Below are 25,070 nucleotides of genomic sequence, written 5' to 3' on the forward strand. Positions count from 1 at the left end.
TATATGTATATATATTTATTTATATTATTTACAAGATCCTTGTAAATCAAAGTAATAATAAACTTATACTTAATTATAGATGTACATGATATATTTATGGACATGAAATACCAGAATCATTTATAGTTAACGTGCATGTAAGATTTGCTTCCAATTGGCAACTGTTCCAAATTGAAATTTTTCTCTTTTCAAGTTCAATTTTTTCCAATAACAGTCTTGTATTAGGGATATGTAACCAATATTTTCCTAAAGTAGGGGTTACACTATAATTTTCATTTGAGCTTGTGCTAGGTCCTCCTTCACTGACAACATCCCACTGAGTAATCAAATTAACAATAATAATTGACAAACGAAATTCTTTTGCAATATAGTGACACATATTTGCTAGCTGATTTAAAGCAACTGTTATTTTTCTATCTTTACAAAATTTAAAAATTACTCCTGGTAAAGAATCAATGATTATAATCCTAGTACGACACTCTCCACCTTCTTCTTTCAAACTAACTGTTAACAAACATAAAACTTTAAACAACTGATGTATACTGTATACACAGCATACTTTGATACGTTCCATAGTTTCATCTATAACCTAAAATTGAAATAAAAATGTGTTTTACTGGAATTTTAAATGATAAATATATTTTTATATTCATATATACCTGCTTACTAAAATCCTGTTTTAGTAAAATTTGTTCTATTCTTGAACCACAAAAATCCCTTTTTGTATCAATGTACCGTACAATATTATTAGTTTTCAGTGCAATGTTAGTTGCAATTGCAAAGCATAATTGTGTTTTGCCACTTGAAGATACACCACATATTTCATAAATTTGACCATAATATAAACCACCCTTTAATAGATTGTCTAAACTAATCAGTCAAATTCAATATTCATTTCTCAATTAGTGCCATTTGTATTTAACATATTTATATACCTTGATAAATTAGTAGGAATTATATTATTCTGTTCCATTTCAAATAAATCAAGTGCATTTCTAATCATACCTCCAAACCTTTTTAAAATATTTTGCTTAATTTCAATTATGTCCTGTAAATTTAACCTTAAAATTAACATTTTATAAAAATTATTATTTATTAGTAAATTTAATTCAGAAATATTTATTACGATTATTTTTTTATAAATAATCTTGTATATATACCTTGAACGATAATCCTGTAAAATGTGCCAATCTTTCAGGATCCTCATCTACAAATTGTATAATAGTACAAATGTGTTGACGTTCTAATTGTTCTATCACAGAGCTTGATAATTTTGAATTTATGGCCGCACTTAGTTTTGTCATATTTAAGATAATCAGTACTTCAGTCGTTATTGTCGCTATTCGTTAGTTCTATACATCACACTTTAGACTTCCTACTTTTGTATTATAATCTTTTTTGTAATTTTCTTTTTAAATTAATCGAAACTGAAATTTACAAACTTCCGGAAAGTTAGGATTATTATTTATATTGTAACTCTACTTTTCAATTTGCATGATATATATGATCAATCATAATCGAAACATAATGGAATTTGAAAATATTCGCATAAAAATCTATAATCGTTGTAAAATAATTTAATAAATTTGTTATCTTTCGTTATTAGTTTTAAGTAAAAATTTTAAATCATTATCACCCGTACTACGTAGATCAGTGTAAATGTAACAGAGGCAATCAAAAGATGATCCGCCGAGTACCGAAATGACCTCAGCGTCATTCTTACGATTGTACGTACTGTATCGCACGTGGGCATCTCGTTGAGCATAGTAGAATCGAGTAGAGTCAAAAAAATGTGTCAGAAACTTTAAGTATGCGAAATTTTATTTATTATTTGATTACGATTCACATGGAATCTATCGTAGATATAATTATGGTTTTCTGTGAGAAGACTTATCGAGACTGTGTCATTGCATTTGAAAATGTGTTTAGCATACGTTGTATCACGAGAAGTTGCGCATGTGTTCAGCATATAGGTATATATTTTTTCGATTTTGGGTAGAAAATGTGCACATTCACGAATACAGAAAATCACAGAAGGAATTAACGAAAAAGTAAGTACAATTTTCTTCTTTTTTAACTTTACTTCCTCTTGTATTATTAATAGTAGTTACATTATAATGGTTATAAGTACCACGTGGTATATTTAAGTGTATATAGTTCGGCGACCATGTTGCGCTTAGTATGAAACTTGATCAAAATTTATTATTCTAATAAATACACCGTGTTAATAATACTTTAGAAATTGTGTATATTTAAAGTAGAAAACATTACCATTGAGTAAATATATTATCAACTAAAAAAAATCAAATTCATAACTATTTTTTACAAGTGTTTTAATAATATGTATGGCATTTTCCCTTGTAAATAACTATAATGATCAAAGCAAGAAACAATAAGAAAAGATATAATACTTAATTATCAAAATACTATATACAGATAATGCACGAATCACATGGTGCGTAGTTGTAAGTAAAAGAGAAAATGTTTTAAAAGATATGTAGTTTCATGATATTATTCAACAATTTGTTTGCATTATAAGTTAAAGCGGAACATTTGGATAACGGCTTTCTATACGATGCCAGGAATGTAAAGTGATGTAATACTACATGTAATGTATGCCTATATTTGTCGGTTACTATACAATCGTATAAAATAATTACCGAAGGATAATAATAATAATTTACTGTCACAAGATCTTTTAATTTCTATATTCTGAACATCATAAGAGCGCTCGTTTTGTGATCATTTTTAAGAAATATGATTATTTTACAGATAATCAGATAAAATTGTTTTACTAAGTACGATAAAGCTTCTATATATATCTTCAATTCTTATCAACAAGTAATGACACGTAGTATCTTTTTATTAATAGGTTTCATGCATATTGTAATCCGTATAGTGGTAGATTGTAAAGAATGCATGTTTTACACTTAGAAATAATAGTTGCTGATTTGATTTGTTAGTCGGAAAACGAGCCCTTTTAATATTTTTACTAGTAACCAATCGGGAACGTCTGATACTGCCACGTTGCCAAGTATCCGGTTGTATTCGGCCAATCGTAGATTCAGCGCCCAGTTGGAGCGGCATCTCTCCGTGGCTTGTGTAAACGTGAAGTAGCGAGCAGCTCAAGATCTGGTCGCGGTCGAAATTTGTCGGGAGCCGTCGCCATGTTTAGAAGTGTGTGCGTCCTTGAGCGAGTCGAGCGAAAATGTTCTGTAAAATATTAGATATAGCTCATGCACTGTACATTACGTGAAGTACCTAATTACAATTTAATGCTTGTCGATCACGGGTGTAACAATTATTTTTGTGGATGGCTCACCTACGTTGCAGAATTTTGTGATTACAGTATGGTAAGTCCGCCCTCCTATCAGACCAACGCCAACATGGCGGACGAAAAATTTCCTTTGTATCGCCGCGAGGCTCCACTGACGCAATTGTGAAAAATGTATTATTTGGAAAGCGATACACTTTAAAAGATCGGAAAAGCTGTTTCCACTCTTAAAAAGCTTAACTGATAGACTGGTGTGATGATTATCGTTATTACATTAAGATAAATTGACATTTTTCTAATAAAAAGACTTGAACGCCCTGAATGCTTGATATATTGGACGTTTGCGTATTCGTTGCAATCTTTTGATATTCTAAATGACATCGTTCATTTCACTATTTGGTTGATTGTAGATACGTTCTTATTACTCATGATGCCGTATTTTTGAGGGTGTTTTTTCTTCTGCGCAATACGCATGTTTTACAAATTCCAATGTGGTGTATCAGTTGGAGCAACGGAGAAATTTTGATTTCGGCGCTTTTTTCACAAATCAATTAACGTTCTCATTTTGAACCATTGAGATTACTTTACTTAGAATAAGCTTGAAATGTACATATTTGATCTACAATTAAATAATAAATTGCTTATATACATTTTAAATAATTGAAAAATAAACTGTTGTTAGTAATTTGTGAAGCTTTAGTTTGTTGTTTCTTATACATCGTTTTCTCTCATTATCAATTTCATATATTTATTTTTTTATTGCAAAATAGATATGTAATTGTTACAGAAATGTTCAATTTAATACAAAGAAGCACAATTTCAATTTATTTTCATATCTTTTCAATTTTTAATTTGCTCATTTTGTTTGTTTTCTTTTTCCTATTTGTTTGTTTTTTATTAATTTGTTCTGAATACAAACATAGGTTTTAAAAAAAAAGCTTGCTTGATAAATGTAAGGTACAAAGATTAAAATATTTAATGTTTGATACATTATTACTAAGATACTTATGAGAACAACAAACATTTAGTAAAGTTACTTTTATTATAAAGTATACAAAATATTTATTTTATATATTTTTTAAATATAATTAAAAATTATTTAAATTTGTATTGTTGGTTTGATAGATAAAGGTATAGATAGAATTATACAAAAATATGGATTTTGAGTAAGAATATACCAATTTAACATTTATTGGTAACAATATATCTTTATATTTATCTATTGAAGTATATTTTTTAGTTTCAATGTAATGTGTTTGTATACATTTATATTTCTTTAAATATTATCAATATTTTATTCTTATGTATCATTTTTTTTTGCTACAAATGATAAATGGTTCATTCCTTCATTTTTTAATTGTAAATGACAAAGTTATCAATAACATTTCTTATTGCTTTATATCATAGTGTAATGTGTAATGAGTGATAAGCAGACTGCACCTATTTTACCACCCCTCAATGGGGGTGGAGGAAATAATGGGGGTAGCAATGGAGGTGCACCGCAACAGACTGTTAATTTACAACAAGTTCTTGCTACTGCCCAAGGACTTAATGTCCTTACTACAGGCGCTGGCCAGCAATTTGTTATTACTTCACAGGTCCCTGGTCTTACACAGGTACATTGTTTTTAGTGTATTCTAATTTTTGTAACTTTTTTTATACATCATTTTTTATAAAATTTTATATATAATAAACGCTATATAATAAAAATTTAATGATTTTCTGTTTTTTTATATAATTGCAGGTTATACCAAGTAATGCAACAACAAATACAAACATTCAACAAGTTGGTGTTACAAGAATTGTTAATATCAGTGGTACACCACCACGTGCAGGTACTGTGGGAGTTGCAGGTGCAAGTAGTTCACCTCTTACATCTCCTACTCGTCAGGGTTCACCTAAAGTTGTTTTAGCAACATCTCCAAAACTTGTTCGAACTTCTATTGGAAATATGTTTGTTGCACCAACGTCGCAAACTTCTATGCATTCACCACCTGCAAGAAAAAAGTTGAAATTAACAGATTCTACCGAAAAACATACTATGCTTGCTGATGATGCAATGGGTTACAGAAGGAGAATTATGGAACATAAAATGAAAAGAATGCGTGCAATAAGAGAGAGATATGTAGAGAATGCATCAGAATTATTCTTTCTTCATGCTGGAGGCAATATGATGGATTTTCAAACATGGAGGAAGAAACCTCCAACACCCCAATATTTGCATTTTTTACGGCAACATAGATTAGATCCAGATGATGATGATGAAGATTTAACAGCTCCACTGCCAGCAATATCAGAAATTCCATTAACACCAACTGCAACAACTGTTTCTACAATAGTTCCTGTGAATCAGTGTACAGAAGTAAAAATTTCTGGAATGAATGTTGCTCCAGTTGCGGTGTCCACAACATTGCCTGCTGCAGTAGCTCAACTTAATCAACAAGGTAATCATATTGTCATTGTGAATACATTTGTAATTGATTTGATAATTTAAATTATATTGTAACAATCTTACTTCCTAATAAGATGTTTTACATTTAACACTAATCATTTTCATTAAAATATTAAAAGGCACACCATTATTTTCAAAAAAGTATAAATATTATAGAGTAAAAGATAATTTCAATTCATGTTTAATGTATTAACTTTGTAAAAAAACTATAAACATATTTTAGAATATGTTCTGTATGTGGGTACTTATACTAGTTTCTCATTATTAATAAGTAGTTTTTTGAGAATGTGGAAAAGCAATTAGGAGTTTTAGTATATATCTTACAACAACCAAATATGTAATTACTTTGCATAATAGGACATGTACCAGGTAGGCCTCAAGGGGGCCGCCATGGCATGGTGCTTGCCTTCAGAGCAGCAATTCAGTCTTCACCAGTCACCGCTCACCTTCCACCTACTTCTTCTACTCTAGCACCCACGCTCATTATAGGTGATTACTGCAGGCTTATCGTTTGATGTTTAGACTCCTTGCTTTTTTTAAAAATAATCTTTATTGAATTCTGTAAAATTATTTTCAATATATCTAAAAAAAATTTCACTTATTTGAGAAAATATCACTAGATATTACTTTGCGTTATTAGTGAAACAGTTTATTGTAGGTTTCATTAAATAAACATAATATGGTGAGTGAAACATGATATGGCTACTTTTTGTACTCAAATAGTATTGCATATTCCTTAAAGTACTAAGAGCAACGATTTTCATTTAAAAAAATGCAATAGGCCACTTTCTTTCATATTAGATGTAATTTTTTTATTTTATTTTTTAATACAATCCTATTAAATTCATAGTTCATTTTCATTTAGTAATTTATACCTTTGAAAAAAACTTACAGCTATGTTTATGTTGATCATTTATGTATTATGATAGTATATTCTTTTTGATATTGTAGAGTATTCCACAGTAGACGGCTGATTCAAGTTACACACTTTGGATCAGTTCACTCTTTGTGGAAATATTAATTCACAGCATATGTAAGGTTGTTTAGCAATATGCTTTTCAGCCTAAGGGCGCTGTTGATACATGTATACATACTCTTAATTTTCCCTAAATAGATTTCTTCATGTATTAAATTATTTTATTACTATTACAGGTAATGCACCAATAGTTCCAGGTTCGCCGAAACCTGTCACAACAACTGTTACAAGTCCAGTGATAGATAAATCTACAATAGCTACGTCTATTACAACAACTATTACTACAATGACTACTCCTACCCTTACTTTTACTGGAGCTACCACCACCACAGCTACTGTTACTACTGTTACAAAAACATCTTCTGCGCCTACTATACCTACTCAGCCTGTTGTTAAACTTGTTAAGTTACCTGCCTCTAATGCGGCTACATCATGTGATATCACAAATAACCAAGAACAAATTGTAGAGAAGGCAAAACAGGTAAAGTAATTTCTATGCAATCATGCAACATTTAATGAATTATTGTGATAACTACAAATTGGTATAATTTGATACATAAAATGTTTGTAGGAAGCATACGTTATGCAAAGGATTGCAGAATTACAGCGGGAAGGATTATGGTCAGAAAGAAGGTTGCCTAAAGTACAAGAGCCACCTCGTACAAAGGCTCATTGGGACTATTTGTTAGAAGAGATGGTTTGGTTAGCTGCTGACTTTGCTCAAGAACGAAAGTGGAAAAAAGCTGCAGCAAAAAAGTGTGCGCGTATGGTACAGAAATATTTCCAAGAGAAAGCAATTCAAGCACAAAAAGCTGAAAAATCACAAGAACTTAGGTTAAAGAAAATTGCTAGTTTTATTGCTAAAGAAATCAAAACTTTCTGGACAAATGTGGAAAAAGTAAGTAGCAAGAAAAAGAGTTAGAATTGTAAACTATAATAATAAAGATTTTACCCCACACTATTAAGCCGACAATTTCAATGTATTTCAATTGAAACTGTGTGCTCGTTGTGGGAACAGCAAAGTCTGCTCATTGTGTATGGTTGTATTTATTATTATGGTATAATCAAAGAATTGATGCTGGACATATACCACTTTTTATATACCATTTAAACCATTTATAAGACTGAATGTATATTTCATGTTTATATTCTGTTTTCAAGCTAGTGGAATATAAACAACAGACGAGGCTTGAAGAGAAAAGAAAGCAGGCACTAGATCAACACTTAAATTTTATTGTGGGTCAAACAGAGAAATATTCAACATGGTTAACGGAAGGACTTAATAAAACTGATGGTCCTCAAAGTGTGCCAGCCTCCATGAATAGTTCGCGTATTTCTTCCCCAATACCACCCGGCAAATCTCATTCTGATGGTATGTAAAATACATTTTCCTAAGATCATCATATTTCAGTTATGTTAATAGTTTTAATCTTGTTAATATAGAGGATTTTCAACCAAACCAAAGCTCAGATGATGATGAAGAAACCATAGCAAAAGCCGAAGAAGAATTGAAATCTGTGACAAATCATAAAGAAGAAGTTGAACTGCTGAAAAAAGAATCAGAGTTACCCCTAGAAGATCTGCTTAAAGAGCTACCACCCGATTACTTGGAAAATAGAAATAAAAGTTTATCACCTGCATCAAAAGGAGTAGAGGAAGTACGTAAAATATTTTTAGACCAAGGGTTTTAATTAATTAAGGGACACTGTTTTTTTTACTGTAATAAAAAATTTGTTATATATATTTATTAATAGGAGAGTGAAAAGACAACAGATGGCGATATGGATTTTGTTGCCGCATCGGATGAATCCTCCGATGAGGAGGAGACTATTATGGAACAAGAAAAACTGGAAGAAAATGCGGATTATAAACAAGAATTAGACGATCTTAAAGTATGTATATACTCTTCTAGCTATTATGGAGGACTTATGGACTTTTTCTATAAAAGTTTAATACTTTTAGGCTGAAAATGAAATGTCTATTGATGAACTTATGGCCAAATATGGTAACATGTCAGATGTGCCAATAGATGTTGAACAAGAACCTATTCAAGGTCAATATTATTTAAGTTAATTTTCGCCATATTATATTTGTTCATTGATGATGATATTCTACCGATCCTGATGGTTTAAGAAATGGTTTTCATTCTTAATTCCTGTTACTGATGTGACTTGAGGCATTTGTCTGAAAATTAACATTTGTTACAATAATTCAATAAACGTGAAAATTTATAATACGTATATACATGTATTTATTTGTGTAGAGTCAGATAAAGAAAGCATAAAAGAAGAAGCTCAGGAAAATGACGAAGAATCTACGAGTAACGAAAGTGAAAGTGAAGAGAGTGACAACGAAGTTGATGAGGAAGAGTCTCAAACACAAACTGATAATGAAGCCGATATTGGACTTAAATCTCTCTTAGAAGATGTATCCATGGAAAAATCATCAAATGATAAGGTAAGATTGTGTTTTCATTAATACACATATAGGAATTTTGTATACAAAAAAATAATTGCATTGATCAATCTGTTCTTTACAGACTGCAGAGATGGATCATTCAAATGCTCGCGATGAAATGGATAACGTCGCGGCATTGGCAGAAAGTATCCAACCTAAAGGAAATACTTTACTTACCACCAGTGTATGTGTCATTGAAATATTTTTGTATTTCCGTTGTGGGTATATCAATTATTCAGCCTTTCATCCAAGGTTGTGTAACAATATTTTGCACATGACCATTTACGAAGGCTAAAGCATAAGTGATTTTCTTTTAACAAGTAAATTGATTCATCGATTTATTTTAGGGAATTATCATGACAAATTTTACCAGTTATACGAATTATACGAATTAAAATAAAGTTATGTATGATTGTCTAATGAAACTGAAATAATTTTAGGTTGTTACGAAAATTCCATTTCTTCTGAAACATCCCCTTCGAGAATATCAACATATAGGCTTAGACTGGCTTGTTACAATGTACGACAGGAAATTAAATGGTATTTTAGCAGATGAAATGGGTTTGGGTAAAACCATACAAACGATTGCTTTACTTGCGCATTTGGCATGCGAAAAAGGAAATTGGGGTCCTCATCTCATAATAGTACCAACATCTGTGATGCTTAACTGGGAAATGGAATGTAAGAAATGGTGTCCAGGATTTAAGATTTTGACTTATTACGGAACGCAAAAAGAAAGGAAACAAAAAAGAACAGGTATTAGTTTATCTCTGAACAAATATAAGTGGAAATAACAGTATTTGTAATATTTTGTTTATTTTTAGGTTGGACTAAACCTAACGCTTTTCATATTTGCATAACATCATATAAATTGGTTATACAGGATCATCAAAGCTTTAGAAGGAAAAAGTGGAAATATCTTATATTGGATGAAGCTCAAAATATAAAAAATTTCAAATCACAGAGATGGCAATTACTATTGAATTTTCAAACCCAACGGTAAATATATGTAATATAATTGGGTTATATAATTTATAAATATATTACTTTAAATTATATGAAGAGCTTATATATAAAAATCATTATTACAGACGATTATTGCTTACTGGTACACCTCTACAGAATAACTTAATGGAACTGTGGTCATTGATGCATTTTTTAATGCCGAATGTATTCCAGTCACATAGAGAATTTAAAGAATGGTTTAGTAATCCTGTTACTGGAATGATAGAAGGAAATAGCGAATACAATGAAAATATTATTCGTCGTCTGCATAAGGTCTGTACGTAATTTATTTTTATATACTTTGTTTCACGTATGCAATTATTCGCTACCGACACAGATATATGATCATTATGTATCGCATGTCTGTTTTATATAAATAGCGAGATATTAAAAAAATTCTCTATTAAAACTCGCATGTTCTAAACTACTGATTTGACGTACGAAGCCTGTCTAGAGAAACACTTACAACTTTCATTGTATCAAATCTTTTCCTCTAGATTTGTGTATCTCTGTTATATGTTATTTATATAGCAATTATATTGTTTGTAGGTTTTGCGGCCTTTTTTATTACGAAGATTAAAAACAGAGGTAGAAAAACAATTACCCAAAAAGTATGAACACGTCGTTATGTGCCGTTTGTCAAAACGTCAGCGATACCTATACGATGATTTTATGTCCAGAGCAAAGTAAGCATTACATATTTTGTCATTTTTTTTATATCACAAAGATTTATGTAATATGAATATATATATATATATATATATATATAATTATTTTTCATTAAGAACAAAGGAGACCCTCGCTAGTGGCAATCTGTTAAGTGTGATTAATGTATTAATGCAATTACGGAAGGTGTGCAACCACCCAAATTTATTTGAAGTTAGACCTACTGTATCACCATTTCAAATGGAAGCTATTGAATATGTCACAGCTTCGTTAGTATGGAGTGCTCTTGATTATGATCCATTTAAGGTAAAATATATAATTTAATTTTTTCTAATACTAATTATGCTCAGAAGTTTAGAGAAAAGTATAATATATTTATTTTTTACTTTGTAGCATATCGATCTATCTAGTATTAATCTTTTATTATGTGATTTGGAGTTAAGTCTTACTGCGTTTGTGGCGCATAGAGTCAGACGATTGCAAACACCACGCAAGCTTATAGAAGAAATAGACACACAACCAGATCCGTCTCCGAGATGTCCATCTGGAAAGATTAAAATTAATGTTAGATTATCTAATCAAGTTAAACCGTCATCCGTACCGCGGCAGACGCAAACAAAATTAAAGAATTTGACTGGAATATTGCCTACTCCAAAAGTTGGAACATCTCCTTTAATAAAAACAGCAAATAATCAAAGCACTCCAGGACAAGGCAAGAGTGATTATAAGATTTATAGACATTTCATATTTTGGATTTTTCCGATTTTTGTAATTAATTTTTTCTGTTTTTATAAATTCATAGGTGTCACATTAAAAGTAGCAGGTGGCCAACAATTGCAAGGATATTCCGTACAATTAGTTCAACATCAGGGTAGTGTAAAAGGTGAGGGTTTTCTCTCGTGCGTTTTTACACGTTTATTGCCTTTATTTATATCCAAAACCTGGGATCCTTGTGCATCATCGATCAGTGGTTGCACTCAAACTTATCGCTGTGTAATCATTCTTGCAATGGTGCTAGAGCAATTGATCTCGGGCCAGCTTGTTTATAGTTTTCCCATGTTATAAGCATTCTAGAACCGAGAGCACATTAACAAAACTTACATTTAATTATAATCTAACATTTGTGAATCACAGTTTGTGTAAAACATTTGTTGTGTTTGCTTCGAAAATAGCAATTCCTGTTGGAACACTAGCACATAACCCACAAAGTACAACAGTGACACCAACTACAGCAGCGACGAGTGCACAGAGGATTACAGTAGGGAATGCAAATATTATAGATGGACTGCAACGGCTAGCAACACAAACAGTTGCAGTTAAACAAGGTGATTCCGTCCAAAGAATAGCAATGCCTAATCTTGCACAAGTGGTTCAAACATCTATTGGTAGACATATCATTTTGACTTCAAATCAACAAAACACTAACACAGGTTTGTCCTAAGAGTGCTCATATCCCACTGATTTCATTTATGTTCTGTGTTCAAAAAATGTGCACCATATACATATATCCTTTTTCATGTCATTTGTATGCATTTAGATGAATGTTAAAGAATAATACAAAATGCATGACTACAATATTCCGTATGTTAACCCTTTGTGGACGGGACGGTTCGAAATCAACCGTACCGTTGGCCCGAGCTACTGCCGCGATAGTCATTTAAAATTGCCAGCGCACATTTCTGCTTCGACGCGCTTTTCGTTCATAGGTGTCAAATTCTAACATATGTACATGCGCAGATTCTCCACAGGATAAATAAAATGACACATGTACGAGTCGTTCGGCTCTATCAGTTGTTTTCGCCAAACGGATATATGATTTCCTCGGCCAAATTGATGGCTTACGCAGAACGCATATATTAGGCGGTAGTCCGCAAAGGATTAATAGGCAATATTTCTATCCTAGTAAATTGATATATTTTTCAGATCTTATTTAAATTTGTTTACGAATGATTAACATTGTTTATATTTACAGTTTCATTTCCAGTAATGACTCCATGTGTACCACGTTTGAAAGTTTTACCAAAATCTTTAATGGGCCTATCTACCTCGGCAACTACAGTAAACAAAGTTATAGGAGGAGTGGTGACAACTACAAGCGGAACAAGTGGAAGACCCGTTATGAGGGTGCCACCTCTTAATGTTACTGCCTCTCCTAATGTCACTGCACAGTCTCCTGGCAATGGACAATCTCAACAACAATCGAACCGTTGTGGTATTGTTACTAGACACGCACAAAAAGAATCAGAGAAGGCACAAGTCAAAGAACGTCCAAAATCCGAATTTTATTTGGTAATTATCTTAATCGAATAAGGTTGTAAATATTCTATAATATTTAATAAAAATATAATATAATATAAAATATAAAAATAAATATTCTATAATATATAATATTTCTTCATAGCCACAATTAGAAGAAGAACGGAAACAAAGAAGACAAGCTAAACTTCGTCTACTTGCAAATACTAATGAAAGACGATGTGCCGCATGCCCTCTCTATGGAGAAGATTTGTTTATGGCATTAAGAATTGGTAAACCATCTACGGCATGTCGGTGGCATAATGGTTGGGTTCACTGTGCAACTGCTAAAGATAATGCACGTACACGAAGGCAGTTTTTTTCTCGCACAGAAGCACTTGCAGAGGCGATCAAAAGTACAGAACAAATTGTTGAGGAGCTGAAGGAAGTTTTTGAGAGGTATTGTATATTGATAAAAAAAGAGAGTTAAGTGTTTAGTAATTTATTGAAGTTATTTAATTATCTTTGACGTAATATAATGTATGCTAGGTTTGTTGTACATGTTCCTGCTGTGTGCGCCCCTACGCCACGTTTTCACGTTTCTCATCCTCCTCCACATAAATTGTTCGCTCAACGACGTATACAAATGGAATTACAACGTCAACTATCGCCAAAATTGGCATTGTTCCATCCAGTAGCTAGTGCAATGATGACGCAGTTCCCAGATCCCAGATTGATACAATATGACTGTGGAAAATTGCAATCTTTACATCAACTTCTTAGAAAGCTTAAATCTGAGAACCATAGAGTTTTAATTTTTACACAAATGACCAGAATGTTAGATGTATTAGAAGCTTTTCTTAATTTTCATGGACACATATATTTACGTTTGGATGGTACTACTAAAGTAGATCAGCGACAGGTAATAATTATTTACTGTAAATTATTATGTCATTATTTCTTTTATTGTTCTCTAACATGGTTTATTTTACTGAACTGTAGGTTTTGATGGAAAGATTTAATGGAGACAAACGAATATTTTGTTTCATTTTATCGACGAGATCTGGAGGTGTAGGTGTGAATCTTACAGGAGCAGACACTGTTATATTTTATGATAGTGATTGGAATCCTACGATGGATGCCCAAGCACAAGACAGGTGTCATAGAATAGGTCAAACACGTGATGTACATATCTACAGGTATATATAAAAAATATAAAATACTTATATTATATTTATGAATATATTTAATTATTCTTCACATGTTTTAGGTTAGTAAGTGAAAAAACCGTAGAAGAAAATATTCTGAAAAAAGCCAATCAGAAGAGACTACTTGGAGATTTAGCTATCGAGGGTGGTAATTTCACAACTGCTTATTTCAAAAGTGTAAGTATTTTGAAAAATTTTAACGAAGAAATATGCTCTAAAACATAATATTTTATGATTGTAATTATCTTTACAGTCTACGATTCAAGATCTGTTTAACATCGATCAATCGGAGAATGATGCAACGACTCGAATGGCCGAAGTATTGGAACAAAATAGAGATCGAGAGAAATTCTTGCAAAAGGATAACCAAGGTCAAACTTTAGAGGATAAAGTAGCAATGGGTGCGCTTGAAAGCGCTCTTGCCGCTGCTGAAGAGGATCTTGATGTCCAAGCCGCAAAGACCGCTAAAGCAGAGGCTGTTGCTGATTTAGCAGAATTTGACGAAAATATACCCTTGGATGACGCGGACAGAGATGACATGCAAGTTAGCAAGGCCGAGCTTGAAGTACAAAATTTAGTATCTCAGGTAAAATAACTTTTTTATTCAATTTTATATTTTATTCAGATCTTAGCATGTATATCGATAAAAATGTTTGTGTTTTTGTACATAGTTAACACCTATAGAACGTTACGCAATGAAGTTTGTCGAGGAATCAGAGGGTGCATTTTCTGCGGCTCAACTTGCAGCAGCCGAACGTGAACTCGAAGAACAGAAGAAAGAATGGGAGTTGGATCGGTTACGAGCGTTGCGCGAGGAGGAAGAAAGGAGAATGCGATTAGCAGATGACGATGAGAAGCCTTTGACGTTTGGACGCGAGGATGCGCAAAATCAGGTTAATAGTGCTAGTAATTCTAAGAAATTAGTCAATAAGAAACTCCCACCGAATAGGAGGAGGAATTCGCGTAAGAATATTAGTAAAAGTGCTCAAGAATCGGAAAGTGAAACTGAGACTACTACAGAATCAGAATCAGAGTCACAAGAAGATGTGGTAGAAGATAGCCTTGACGAAGAGTCGAGTCATACGGAAAGTCAAAGTCAAGGCGACGAGGATGAGGAGGAGGAAGAGGCACACGATCAAAATGATTCTGAAAAGGGCGGCTATCCCAAACGTAAGAACCGTTCTAATAAATCATTTAGTCAAAATCATTTCGATCTGAACAGTCCACGGACGAGATCAAGGGGAAATGTTAAAATTAATTTGTGGACATTGGACGTAAGTCCTATCTTGCCTGGTATAAAACCGAAATGCCGAGGTAGAGCTAGCAATTTGCGTAAACAACGTGAGCTCGAAATGAGGATGAAAGCAGAAGAAAGTTTCATTTTACCTTTGCCACCAGTCTCAAGCCCTAAAAAGTTAAATAATACCAACATTTCGAATAAACCCAATGAAGGAGATAATATTGTGAATGAGAAAGAGGTGGTAAGAGCTGATTTAAAAGATACAGATGCTGAAAAAAGTACAATTCTGCCTGCTGATGAAAAGCGATCTGAGAGCATCGAAAATTGTAAAGCGATTGTAAATCATTGCACCATTGCAACTTCTTCGCCAAAATCGAACTGCGATGAAACTGTCATAGACGAATCTAATGCCACCATAGCTTTAGATTCGTTAGAAATAGAAACGTGTTCTCAATCAGGTAATTCATCAGGCACGTCAGAACAGAGTAAAGATTTAGAGGAAGGTATAATTGATAACAAAGACGGTGGTGAAGCAGCACAACAGTTAACAGAGAATACCACATCTTCAATATATATTACAAAGTTAATGTCCATAGCAATGGCGCAATCTAGTAATTTAGAAGGTGCTGCAAGTTGTAATGACGATACTAAATACTTCAACGTTGATTTGATCTCACAGAATAGTAGTCCTCGTTCAGTTGTAATGGAATCGAATGTGGTAAAAAGAATTTCTGATTCGAAATGCTTGAAAAGTTCAATGACTTTGGAGATAGATGAAGAAATTAATATATCGGAAGATTCATTGATTGCTCCCTTAAAGAATAAAATAGTCGTTCAAGATGCAGATGAGAATGTTGAATGTACAACAAAGAAATTAGTAAGTGATACTGTTTCTAAGAGTAAGATAACTTCATCTACCATTGATGAATCAGATACGGAATTAAAAGGAGAACTACTTATCTCTAATGCGGAATCGGAGGTATTACAAAATAAAGCTCTAGACGAGCTCCAAGATATAAATATTTCTAATGACGAGTATAGTGTAAAAAATGACGCAAGAGCGCAGAGTCCTATCGAAACGAAAGAAGACATGGATATGAAAGAAACTTCAATAAATAATAAACAATACGATGAAAGTACTTCAAATTCAGATACAACAAATAAGTCTGTCAATGATAATGAATCCATTTCTGTGATAGAATCAAGCTCTAGTCAAGAACCTAGTAGCAGCAAACAAGAAGAAAACTATACTAAAGTAGATGAATGTGTGCGCGACGAAGATGATACAAAAGTTCAGTCGACCTCATCGACACAAAACAGTGACAATACCTTTTCCTTTGATACTTTAGGCTCGAATGAATCAAGTGGATCTGAATCTAATACAGAAAATAAGATTAAATTTCGTAAACCAGATACAATATCTTACGGAGTGACTACAAGAAGCGCGAAAGTAAACATTAGCGTAGAAAATACTGAAAATAAAAATTTGATATTATGTAGTGATACATGTGAAAGTCAAAAAAGCGAAACTTCAAATTCAAATTCGAATACTCATCGAAAAGAAACTAGCAAAGTAACACAGATTCGAAGGCCCGACACACCTCGACCGACGACAGAACATTCTAGGATTACAAGGTCAAGTGCAATTCGTTCTTTGACACCTCCACCGAATTCAAATTCCACAAAATCATTACAAAAAAGACGACCAGATACTCCTTTGCCTGAATGCTTTAGATCTTCCCCACGATTAGCGACGAGGTCTATGTCAAATTTGAGTTCATCACTAAGAAACGAAGAACAAAATACAGCGTCATATGAAAAACCCACGACACGTAGGTCAAAGACTTTGGATAATGGTGTTTTGAATCCAACTGTGTTTCGAAGAAGCAGTTCAATACCACCTATGAAACCAACATCTGATTCAAAAGATTGCACTAGTTCTATTTCAACTAGATGTAAAAGAAATAGTGAATCTACAAGTACGAATACAAGTACATCGAGACGACGACCGGATACACCTGTTCCTACTTTTGAACAAGGATCGAGGGTTACTCGATCCGGATTGAATTTTACGCTAAATTCGGCAAAGGGCCCTAATCATGTGTCAAACAAAGGGAATAAGCACATTCGGAAGATAGATTCGTCTTCTGATTCAAAATCACAGGAAGAGGAGTCTTCTGCCGTTTCACCATTGTCTGGAAAAACAGAAACGTTGAACACAGATTCAAATGGTAACGCGGTTGTATCAGAAACCTTTCCCAAACAAGATGATTCAACCCTATCCTCCTTTAATGAAATTAACGAGAAACCACAAAGAACTGCTAAAGTCGTTGCTATTCTTACTTTGGATACACGAAGTAATCATACCAGTAAAGCTTCTAGTTCCGTTCATGCAAAAACATCTAATTGTAATTCTTCTGACACGAAAAATAATAAAAAAAACGCCGATTCTAATTCCAATTCCGCATCTGATTCGTCAGGGAAAAATTGCGTTCTTAGGATTTCAGATGTTACTCCGAATTGTAAGGTAGATGGGTGGTGTGATTCTGGATTGGATACCGGTTCTCGAGATCGCGTTTCCTCTAATGTATTTTCCAATGTAGCAAGTACTTATACCAGTTCCAATAAGGCAGGAAAATCACCGACGTTGAACAAAAATACGTCATTGAATTCTAAACTTAAAACTGATAAGGTTCCGATACAATCAACGGTGATAGCATTGGTCGATTTGGATAACGACTCTAATTACGATTCATCAGATGGATCAAAGAAATTAAGAAGGAAAATTAAACGAACACGACTGTCAACGTTTGCAAAGCCACTGATAAGTGGAAAAACGAATGAATCACAAATAACTGACGCACTAGATGACGAAGAGCAGATACCGCCAATGAAAAAGTCGATTCGTACTCAGCTTACTCCTCCTCCTCCCTCTTCGCAAACAACTCAATTGGAGAAAATCAGTAGCGGTACTATATCTTGAGTTCCGCTAAAACTTTATCGCTGTAACATTTAGCAGCGTGTTTGTATAAATATTTCTCATAATTTAGACATTAATATTGTCTTGAACTACTACCTGGAGCGGCGTGCGCATAAGAGAAACCAAGTTCTAATTGTTTCTTAATTTTCACATGATTCTTGTATATAATCACAAAAGTAAAGATAAGTGAGAAATGTTTCTTTCATCGTACTAAGTACATACGTGTAACATTTTTAGCATTGTAAATTGTACTTTCCTGTAAAGAATTCAAATGTCTTTAATTGACATTGTAATTTATACTTGGTGATAAAAACAAACGAAAGAAAATGATAAAAGAAATAAGGCAAGGCATTCGATTGTATTATAATAGGATATATAGAGGAGAAAAAAATTCATTACAGCTTAGCTCATTAGTACGTTGCGAAAGTCTCGCTTTTTGCGACGATTTTGTAGCGTTTGATTCCTTAAATAAAAAGAAATAAACAATCGAGTCAGAAGTAAAAAGCAGAAATAATTCTGTGAATGCGACGTACTTTGCTCTCGTGTAACGTCTTGCACTCTACATACTTTGCAAGGTCGCGACCTGATTACATATTAGACTTAAGAGATTCTTCGTTTAATGGTATGCCCCACTGTAATATTTAAGTTGCGTGCCTGTATTTTGTATGATCGAGTGAGTCCGAGGAAGGAAATAAACAAAATATTCCTTGCTATGAAGATTATGTGTTTTCTTATTTCTTGGTGCGGATCCAAGTCTGTTCGATCAAAGGTTCAGTTCCGTTTTGGTGTCAAATTTTGCTCAGTGTGCTTGGTTATATATACTGAGATCATTGAAAGTAATGATCTTGTATTCTCGCGATGTTTTGGTGTGGCAAGGCTATCATGACCGCACATTAAAGAAAAGAATTTTTTTTGCAAATATTAGATAATAGCATGCAGTAGAAAGCTCCAAATAATTATTTGAAAAATGGCACCAAAACACTGCCTTTGCCATTCCAAACTTGGAGTCAGCCAAGGTATAAGCAGGCACATTAATGAGCGTCTTGTACAATATTTAATATCTATGCGGAATTGAAATAATGAAATTCTTGAGTAGAAAAATGAGCCTTTGAACGAGCAAAATGTATGTATATTTCCTATTCATTTCCTTGATTTTCCAAGATTACTCAGTTATTCAAGCATTCTAGCATTTTTTCAATTGCATTTAATAGAAGACATATGAAGACATATATAAAAACGAAGAAGAAATCATTTTTTCTTCAAATTATTCGTCATGTTTGAAAAGTGAGTGCTTCATACACGACGCTCGTTCTTCGTAATCTTTCTTTTAAATCTTGTTGAAGCAGATTTTTTATTTATAACTTTCGGATCTCATAGACGTACTTTTTAATATCTTGCAGATATGGTTATCGGACGACAATATGGAGCAAATGCCGGTTAGTATAGAAATTTTATTTCTATTTTCATTTATTATTTATTTGTATTTTCAGTTTAATCTATGTAAAATTTATTTTAATGATTAGATGTGGTGCCCTCCTACACCTCCTACAACAGATAATGATGTTTACATCGACTATTCCTTGGGATTCCTTTATGAAAATACTCCTATGTCAGAGGCACAATTACCTCCAATATACATTAAAAAGGAACAAAAAAGAAGTAGGATTGAAACTGGAATTACTGATCGCGATGGTAAATAGTTTATATATTTATAATAAGTCTATCTATGGTACTTTCTTTATGTACATATACAGTTGATATTGTTTTTTTTTTTCAATTGTATATTAAATTGTTTATTTTCTTGTAGGGCGGCGAGCGGTTAAAATGCGACACAAGGAAGAATCTGTTTATGCACCGAGATCTTTATTCGATCGACCTTCACCTGCGCTTATGAAAATACGTCGCGATATGAAACTACATAAATACCGTATAGTTCGACCACCAATTCCACTGCCTGGTATAAAACCGTCGCATATGTCAAAGTCTTCCGCGGACCAAGAACATGTTTTAGATTGGATGATACATGAGGATTGGGCCCTTCTCCAAGCAATTCAGGTTTATCAAGGACTGCCGCTGAATTTGATGATTTTATCTCCTGGTCATACTCCCAATTGGGATTTGGTTGCGGATATAGTTAATAATACTTCTCGAATATATAGATCTCCTAAACAATGTAGAAGCAGATACGAATCAGTAATAGTACCAAGAGAAGAGGGAAAGTTACTTTATGATACTACGCCGAAGAAACAAAAGAAACAGAAAGGGGTTTACAAAATGCCTCAGGTTTCCGAGGTATATCGAGATATTTTTATTCTACATTTGACGAGAGATATTTGTTGGAAAAAAGTTATCATTTTTTAATCGTCTTCTTTTAGCAACAAAGTAAAACAAACAGGCCAATGAAAACATCTCAGTTATATAATCAGGATAAAAATCATTCGTTTACATTAATGTGCTGTCAGAGATTTGACACCATTAAATCTGTTTCGAATAAGAGAACGCCTACTGTTAAACCATTACTCGTTAACCCATTAATGAAAAATCCTACCAACGCTGCAGTTTTAGCTGAATGTGGTATCCAATATGATAACCCATTAGCTCCCATAGAAGTTGCAACGCGACGCGCCGATAGGATCGCAAAGGAGAAACTGAAACATGCTGTTAGTATAATAAGTCGTAATGTCTTTTAATTATCGAATTTTTTAAACATTTAATGGCATCATTCAATATTTTGTATCCAGGTTTTATCAGTAGAGCAACAACAACAAGTAGCCGCTCGCATATTACAACAGCAACAACAACAACAGCAGCAGCAGCAGCAACAACAACAGCAGCAACAAGTTCAGCAGCAGCAGCAGCAGCAAATCAAACTGCAACAGCAACAACAAGCTCAACAAAATATTTCAAATACCTCAAGTCCTCAAGTGCATCAACTAACGCAAATCGCGACCACTGTCACAACAGGGTTAACTACAATGAAACCTATTACTACAATTAGTAATGTTACTACGGGTGGTACGACAGTTGCTACGTCGACAGTTAAAGCCCGACCAGGAGGAACATTAAGTATGCAAGATGCACGGACAACGCCAACCGTTGTTAGTGTCGGCAATCTTCAAGCAGCTCAAAGAATTGCAACAGCGAGTTTAGTATCTGCTGCACAAAGTTCACCCGCGGCTACGCAGAAGGGTATTGGGGTTACCGTGGCGACAGCTCCAGGTACTAAAACGTTAACTGCAGCGCAGTTACAATATTACCGACAACAGCAAGTTCTATTACGACAGCAGCAACTAAAGGTATTGCAAGCACAGGCTGCTGCAAATGGTCAAAAGGTGTCGGTAGCCGTTTCAGCTGCCGCTGCGCAACAAAGGGCTACGTTGATGAAGCAGAATATAACTGCTGGTACTGTTGCACAAGCAACTGTTGGAAAACAGACGGTAGCTCGTACAGTATCAGAGACAGAAATGGCTGCTTTAATAAAACGGCAGGCTTTGCAGCAACAAGCAAAAGCTGTGGCTCAAGTACAGGTACCTGCACAGACTGGACTTACTCCGGCCCAAATATTTGCTCAGGCAGGTTTGCAGGTACAAGCTGGAACATCAGCTAGTGGAACTCCAGTTGCCACCTTAGTAAAAACTGCAAACGTTGCAAGTGTACGTACAGCAACACCTCAACAAATCCGTCAGCTCGCTCTGCATCCACAAATCATCACTCAAAGAAAATTGCCAGCACAGAAAGTTGCACAACTAACACAAGTCGCTGCGAAAACTGGTGTTCAGACTCAACTGATTGTACAACAGAAATCATTGCCTGCGACTATGACCGTGCAGCAGATTCAACAAGTTATGAAACACGTTCAACCATCAGCAATGCAACAATTTACACATGTATGTTATATACCTCAAATGCCAATTTTGTTGACATCGTTCGTTTCTTTTACATTTTTTTTAAATAAAATATGATTTCAGGTTTCTACAGGACAAGCAGTTTCTCAACCTGGACAAGTAGTTTTAGCAAAGTCTCCGTTGCAGACGAGAGTAATTCCAGTCGCATCTGCTGCTCTGAAACAGACGATCCAAGTTATGACTGCAAGTAGTGCTCAATTGCGCCAAGCTGCACCTGCTCAGGGTAAACCTGTTGTTACAGCTGCAAGAGGTAGTCCTGGTCCTAGTCAAGTTAAATTGCAAACTCTTGCACATCCCATTCATCCCCAGCAGGTACAGCAACAACAACAACAGCAATCACAAACTCAACCAGATACTCAACCGAAGTGAATATGTTTCATTACATACGTTCAAATTTATTAGATGTTATAAATTTTTCTACTTATGTTAGTCGAAATAAAGCTTTTATTTGTGGAATAAAAAACAAATGACATTCCAAAAAATATTGCAAGTAATTTAACCACAATCAATTTGATGTTATAACTGATGATGTGATCTTTTATCTTCTTACATCTTTACGTTTATATTACTAGAAGGTTTCCTTCTTTTGTTTTCAATTTTATCTACGAAAACTGATATTTCTACTATCGCCTTTTAAAATTTGCTAGCTGAATTTGTATATAACATCAAGAGAAAAATTTTGTGCGCTACTAAGTTTTGAGAAATTGTGATATGGTATTATGACATTGTTTTAAGTGCTCATAAAAATTTGAAAAAGGTTATGAAATTGCAAACAGCAACAGAGGTGGCAAGGCAATACAAGTACACAGCTTAGATGTTTACTTAATTAAACATTTTAATTTTTTAATTTCATCGAAATTAGTGCCCATGCGAGTTGAATGTTTTGCGAAGATATTGATGTACTAATTTATATTAAGCAATACAATTTTGTTTAAATGATACGGTGTGTATGAGTTAATCTTAATACGTCATCTCAAGAGGAGCAAGTAATTTATAAAAGTCAATCATGAAATTCAAGGTATCTCTACGATAATCCTGATCATATGTTAAGATGTATTTTTTTTTTACTTTGTAAGAATTAAGAAGAGGCGATTCAGCTTCGAGAAATATGTTTAATTTGTTGACACACATGAATGGAAAAGAGTAACTACGAAGCTACGACTGTATATGTATCTATAGTTACCTGTAGAAATTAAACATTTCATTCAATGATACGATGTTTATACTAGAATCTTTACCGAATTGTGTAAGATTGTACTAATAATATATATAAATATGTATAATTCGTGTATCATAGACGCTAAAATAAATTTATCATAAGGAATTTTGTGTATTGCGAGGAAATCTTGTCAAATAACTTGTCAAGAAACCGTTATTACCATGTTATGTATTCCTTTAAATCCCGTATCTTCTGCTAGAAATATTTTCGCGTATTGTTTGAAACAACAAACATATTTCAGGTGGACAGAGTTCGCGAGCTACGCTGTATATAGAGAGTTCAGCTGCAGGTATAAAAAAATTTAAGAGGTGATTCTTGAACTTAAAATAAGATAAAAATCAAGTATAAAAAGAAAATCGCATTTTTGGCTTTTGTTTTTTAGTTATTTATAATTAAAAATCAGCCGGAATACCTCGGATTACCTTATGGATGTTTATGAGTAGATAGATTTAATGTTTAATTTACGGTTTTTCTTACGAAATGTCCTGTAGAATATTTCACATCCGGAATGCCACAATCTTCTCTATGACTTGTACCAAATAAGCTCTGCTGCCCATGTTCGATTGAGTATTGCTCTGGTTGACTTGCCCCCTGCTCTGGTTGACTTATTTCGCTCGTGTAAGGAGGTTTGCTCGCGTACAGGGGTATTTCGGTGGCCTTTTAATTAATAGTAACTAAAAAATAAAGCTGAAAACATTTTTTTTATTCTTGATTTTCATCTTATTTTAGCTTCAAGAATCACCCCTTAAATCTTTTTATACCCATAGCCGAACATTCATATATATAAACAGACACATTTTTACATCCATTTGATAATTTTGATCGTATAGAGTGGAACTTCGCTTATCCGTTCCTTTTTTATACGAACTAGTTTTTGGTTAGCGTTAATTATATGAACATATAATTGAGCCTTTGTTATTCTAACTACACTCGAGCTTATTTTATAATTGCCGAGAAAATGCGATTTGTTCCATTAGTTAGTTCCGTTTTCGCGCGGTCGAGTTAGAAACGGTGCGTGGAGGTGTCTGTGGTCATTTCCTACTAAAAATGGATTTCTTTGCGCTTTTTACTAATTTGCGATCTAACAATTGGACTTATCGTAACGTAATAGGTCTCATTTTACAGATAATTTTATTAACTGCAACTTTCTATCGGAACTTTTCCACGTACGACCAATAGTTTATAAGATACAAAGCAAAACGTAAAAAGAATTCGTGTTTTTCTCGTTCAGTCAATATTTTGTTCACGGGGCTTCGCAGGAGCTTATTAAATGTCGCTTATTTTGTTTTCAATATCGTTCCGAGTCATCCGACTATTATCCAGTTATGAAACATATCTTGTCCACTGATTGTAGTAAATAAATGGAATGTAACAGAATGCATAGTCATTCTTCGATAAGTACCACTAAAGGTCATCGATATAGTTTATGTTGTCATACATATAAAGCGTTATG

General features: G+C 33.6%; 2 protein-coding genes, 1 long non-coding RNA gene and 1 other non-coding gene across 10 annotated transcripts; 2 read left to right on the forward strand and 2 right to left on the reverse strand.

The window, feature by feature from the left end:
- LOC100648703 (DNA repair protein RAD51 homolog 4) lies at nt 1–1,442 on the reverse strand. 2 transcript variants are annotated; one of them, XM_012320694.3, is made up of 4 exons: nt 1,161–1,442; nt 936–1,048; nt 660–870; nt 1–589 (listed from the first exon to the last, which is right to left on the reverse strand). In XM_012320694.3, exons 1-4 carry the CDS (start codon nt 1,302–1,304, stop codon nt 95–97), a joined length of 963 nt encoding a protein of 320 aa, XP_012176084.1. In that variant the 5' UTR covers nt 1,305–1,442; the 3' UTR covers nt 1–94. The 2 variants fall into 2 exon arrangements, with proteins under 2 accessions (XP_012176084.1, XP_048270624.1); XM_048414667.1 differs by having other exon boundaries at nt 936–1,061; nt 1,161–1,422.
- Nucleotides 1,443–1,919: 477 nt separating this feature from the next.
- On the forward strand, nt 1,920–23,722 carry LOC100648591 (helicase domino). 6 transcript variants are annotated; one of them, XM_003394209.4, is made up of 33 exons: nt 3,213–3,353; nt 4,682–4,890; nt 5,019–5,718; nt 6,084–6,215; nt 6,879–7,183; nt 7,274–7,600; nt 7,864–8,074; nt 8,146–8,360; nt 8,457–8,594; nt 8,665–8,755; nt 8,966–9,159; nt 9,242–9,343; nt 9,600–9,915; nt 9,984–10,158; nt 10,251–10,437; nt 10,714–10,850; nt 10,950–11,136; nt 11,224–11,542; nt 11,633–11,713; nt 12,003–12,260; nt 12,803–13,119; nt 13,232–13,524; nt 13,615–13,987; nt 14,068–14,264; nt 14,336–14,450; nt 14,527–14,859; nt 14,945–15,166; nt 19,894–19,929; nt 20,017–20,185; nt 20,301–20,785; nt 20,869–21,153; nt 21,235–22,380; nt 22,462–23,722. In XM_003394209.4, exons 2-33 carry the CDS (start codon nt 4,693–4,695, stop codon nt 22,765–22,767), a joined length of 8,550 nt encoding a protein of 2,849 aa, XP_003394257.1. In that variant the 5' UTR covers nt 3,213–3,353; nt 4,682–4,692; the 3' UTR covers nt 22,768–23,722. The 6 variants fall into 6 exon arrangements, with proteins under 6 accessions (XP_012176087.1, XP_003394257.1, XP_012176086.1 ...); XM_012320697.3 differs by lacking the exons at nt 3,213–3,353; nt 19,894–19,929; nt 20,017–20,185; ... (2 more) ...; nt 21,235–22,380; nt 22,462–23,722 and adding an exon at nt 1,920–2,051 and having other exon boundaries at nt 14,945–19,210; XM_012320696.3 differs by lacking the exons at nt 19,894–19,929; nt 20,017–20,185; nt 20,301–20,785; ... (1 more) ...; nt 21,235–22,380; nt 22,462–23,722 and having other exon boundaries at nt 14,945–19,210.
- LOC110120337 lies at nt 2,608–3,747 on the reverse strand. The gene is made up of 2 exons (XR_002308971.2): nt 3,323–3,747; nt 2,608–3,213 (listed from the first exon to the last, which is right to left on the reverse strand). It is a non-coding gene; the product is annotated as an uncharacterized LOC110120337 (long non-coding RNA).
- LOC125384814 lies at nt 7,653–7,787 on the forward strand. Its single transcript, XR_007223600.1, has one exon. It is a non-coding gene; the product is annotated as a small nucleolar RNA snoR639/H1 (small nucleolar RNA).
- Nucleotides 23,723–25,070: the final 1,348 nt, after the last annotated feature.

The sequence above is a fragment of the Bombus terrestris genome, chromosome 3, assembly GCF_910591885.1.
Source record: "Bombus terrestris chromosome 3, iyBomTerr1.2, whole genome shotgun sequence".
NCBI lineage: Eukaryota > Metazoa > Arthropoda > Insecta > Hymenoptera > Apidae > Bombus > Bombus terrestris.

Bases quoted from the DNA above. Each gene is read 5' to 3' on its own strand.
- LOC100648703 (XM_012320694.3), bottom strand. From the start codon at position 1,304: ATGACAAAACTAAGTGCGGCCATAAATTCAAAATTATCAAGCTCTGTG. The intron at 871-935 runs GTATATAAATAT...TTGACTGATTAG, and splicing joins ATTCCTACTAATTTATCAAG to TTTAGACAATCTATTAAAGG. The intron at 590-659 runs GTATATATGAAT...TTTCAATTTTAG, and splicing joins AACAGGATTTTAGTAAGCAG to GTTATAGATGAAACTATGGA.
- LOC100648591 (XM_012320697.3), top strand. From the start codon at position 4,693: ATGAGTGATAAGCAGACTGCACCTATTTTACCACCCCTCAATGGGGGT. The intron at 4,891-5,018 runs GTACATTGTTTT...ATATAATTGCAG, and splicing joins AGGTCCCTGGTCTTACACAG to GTTATACCAAGTAATGCAAC. The intron at 14,265-14,335 runs GTATATATAAAA...CACATGTTTTAG, and splicing joins CGTGATGTACATATCTACAG to GTTAGTAAGTGAAAAAACCG.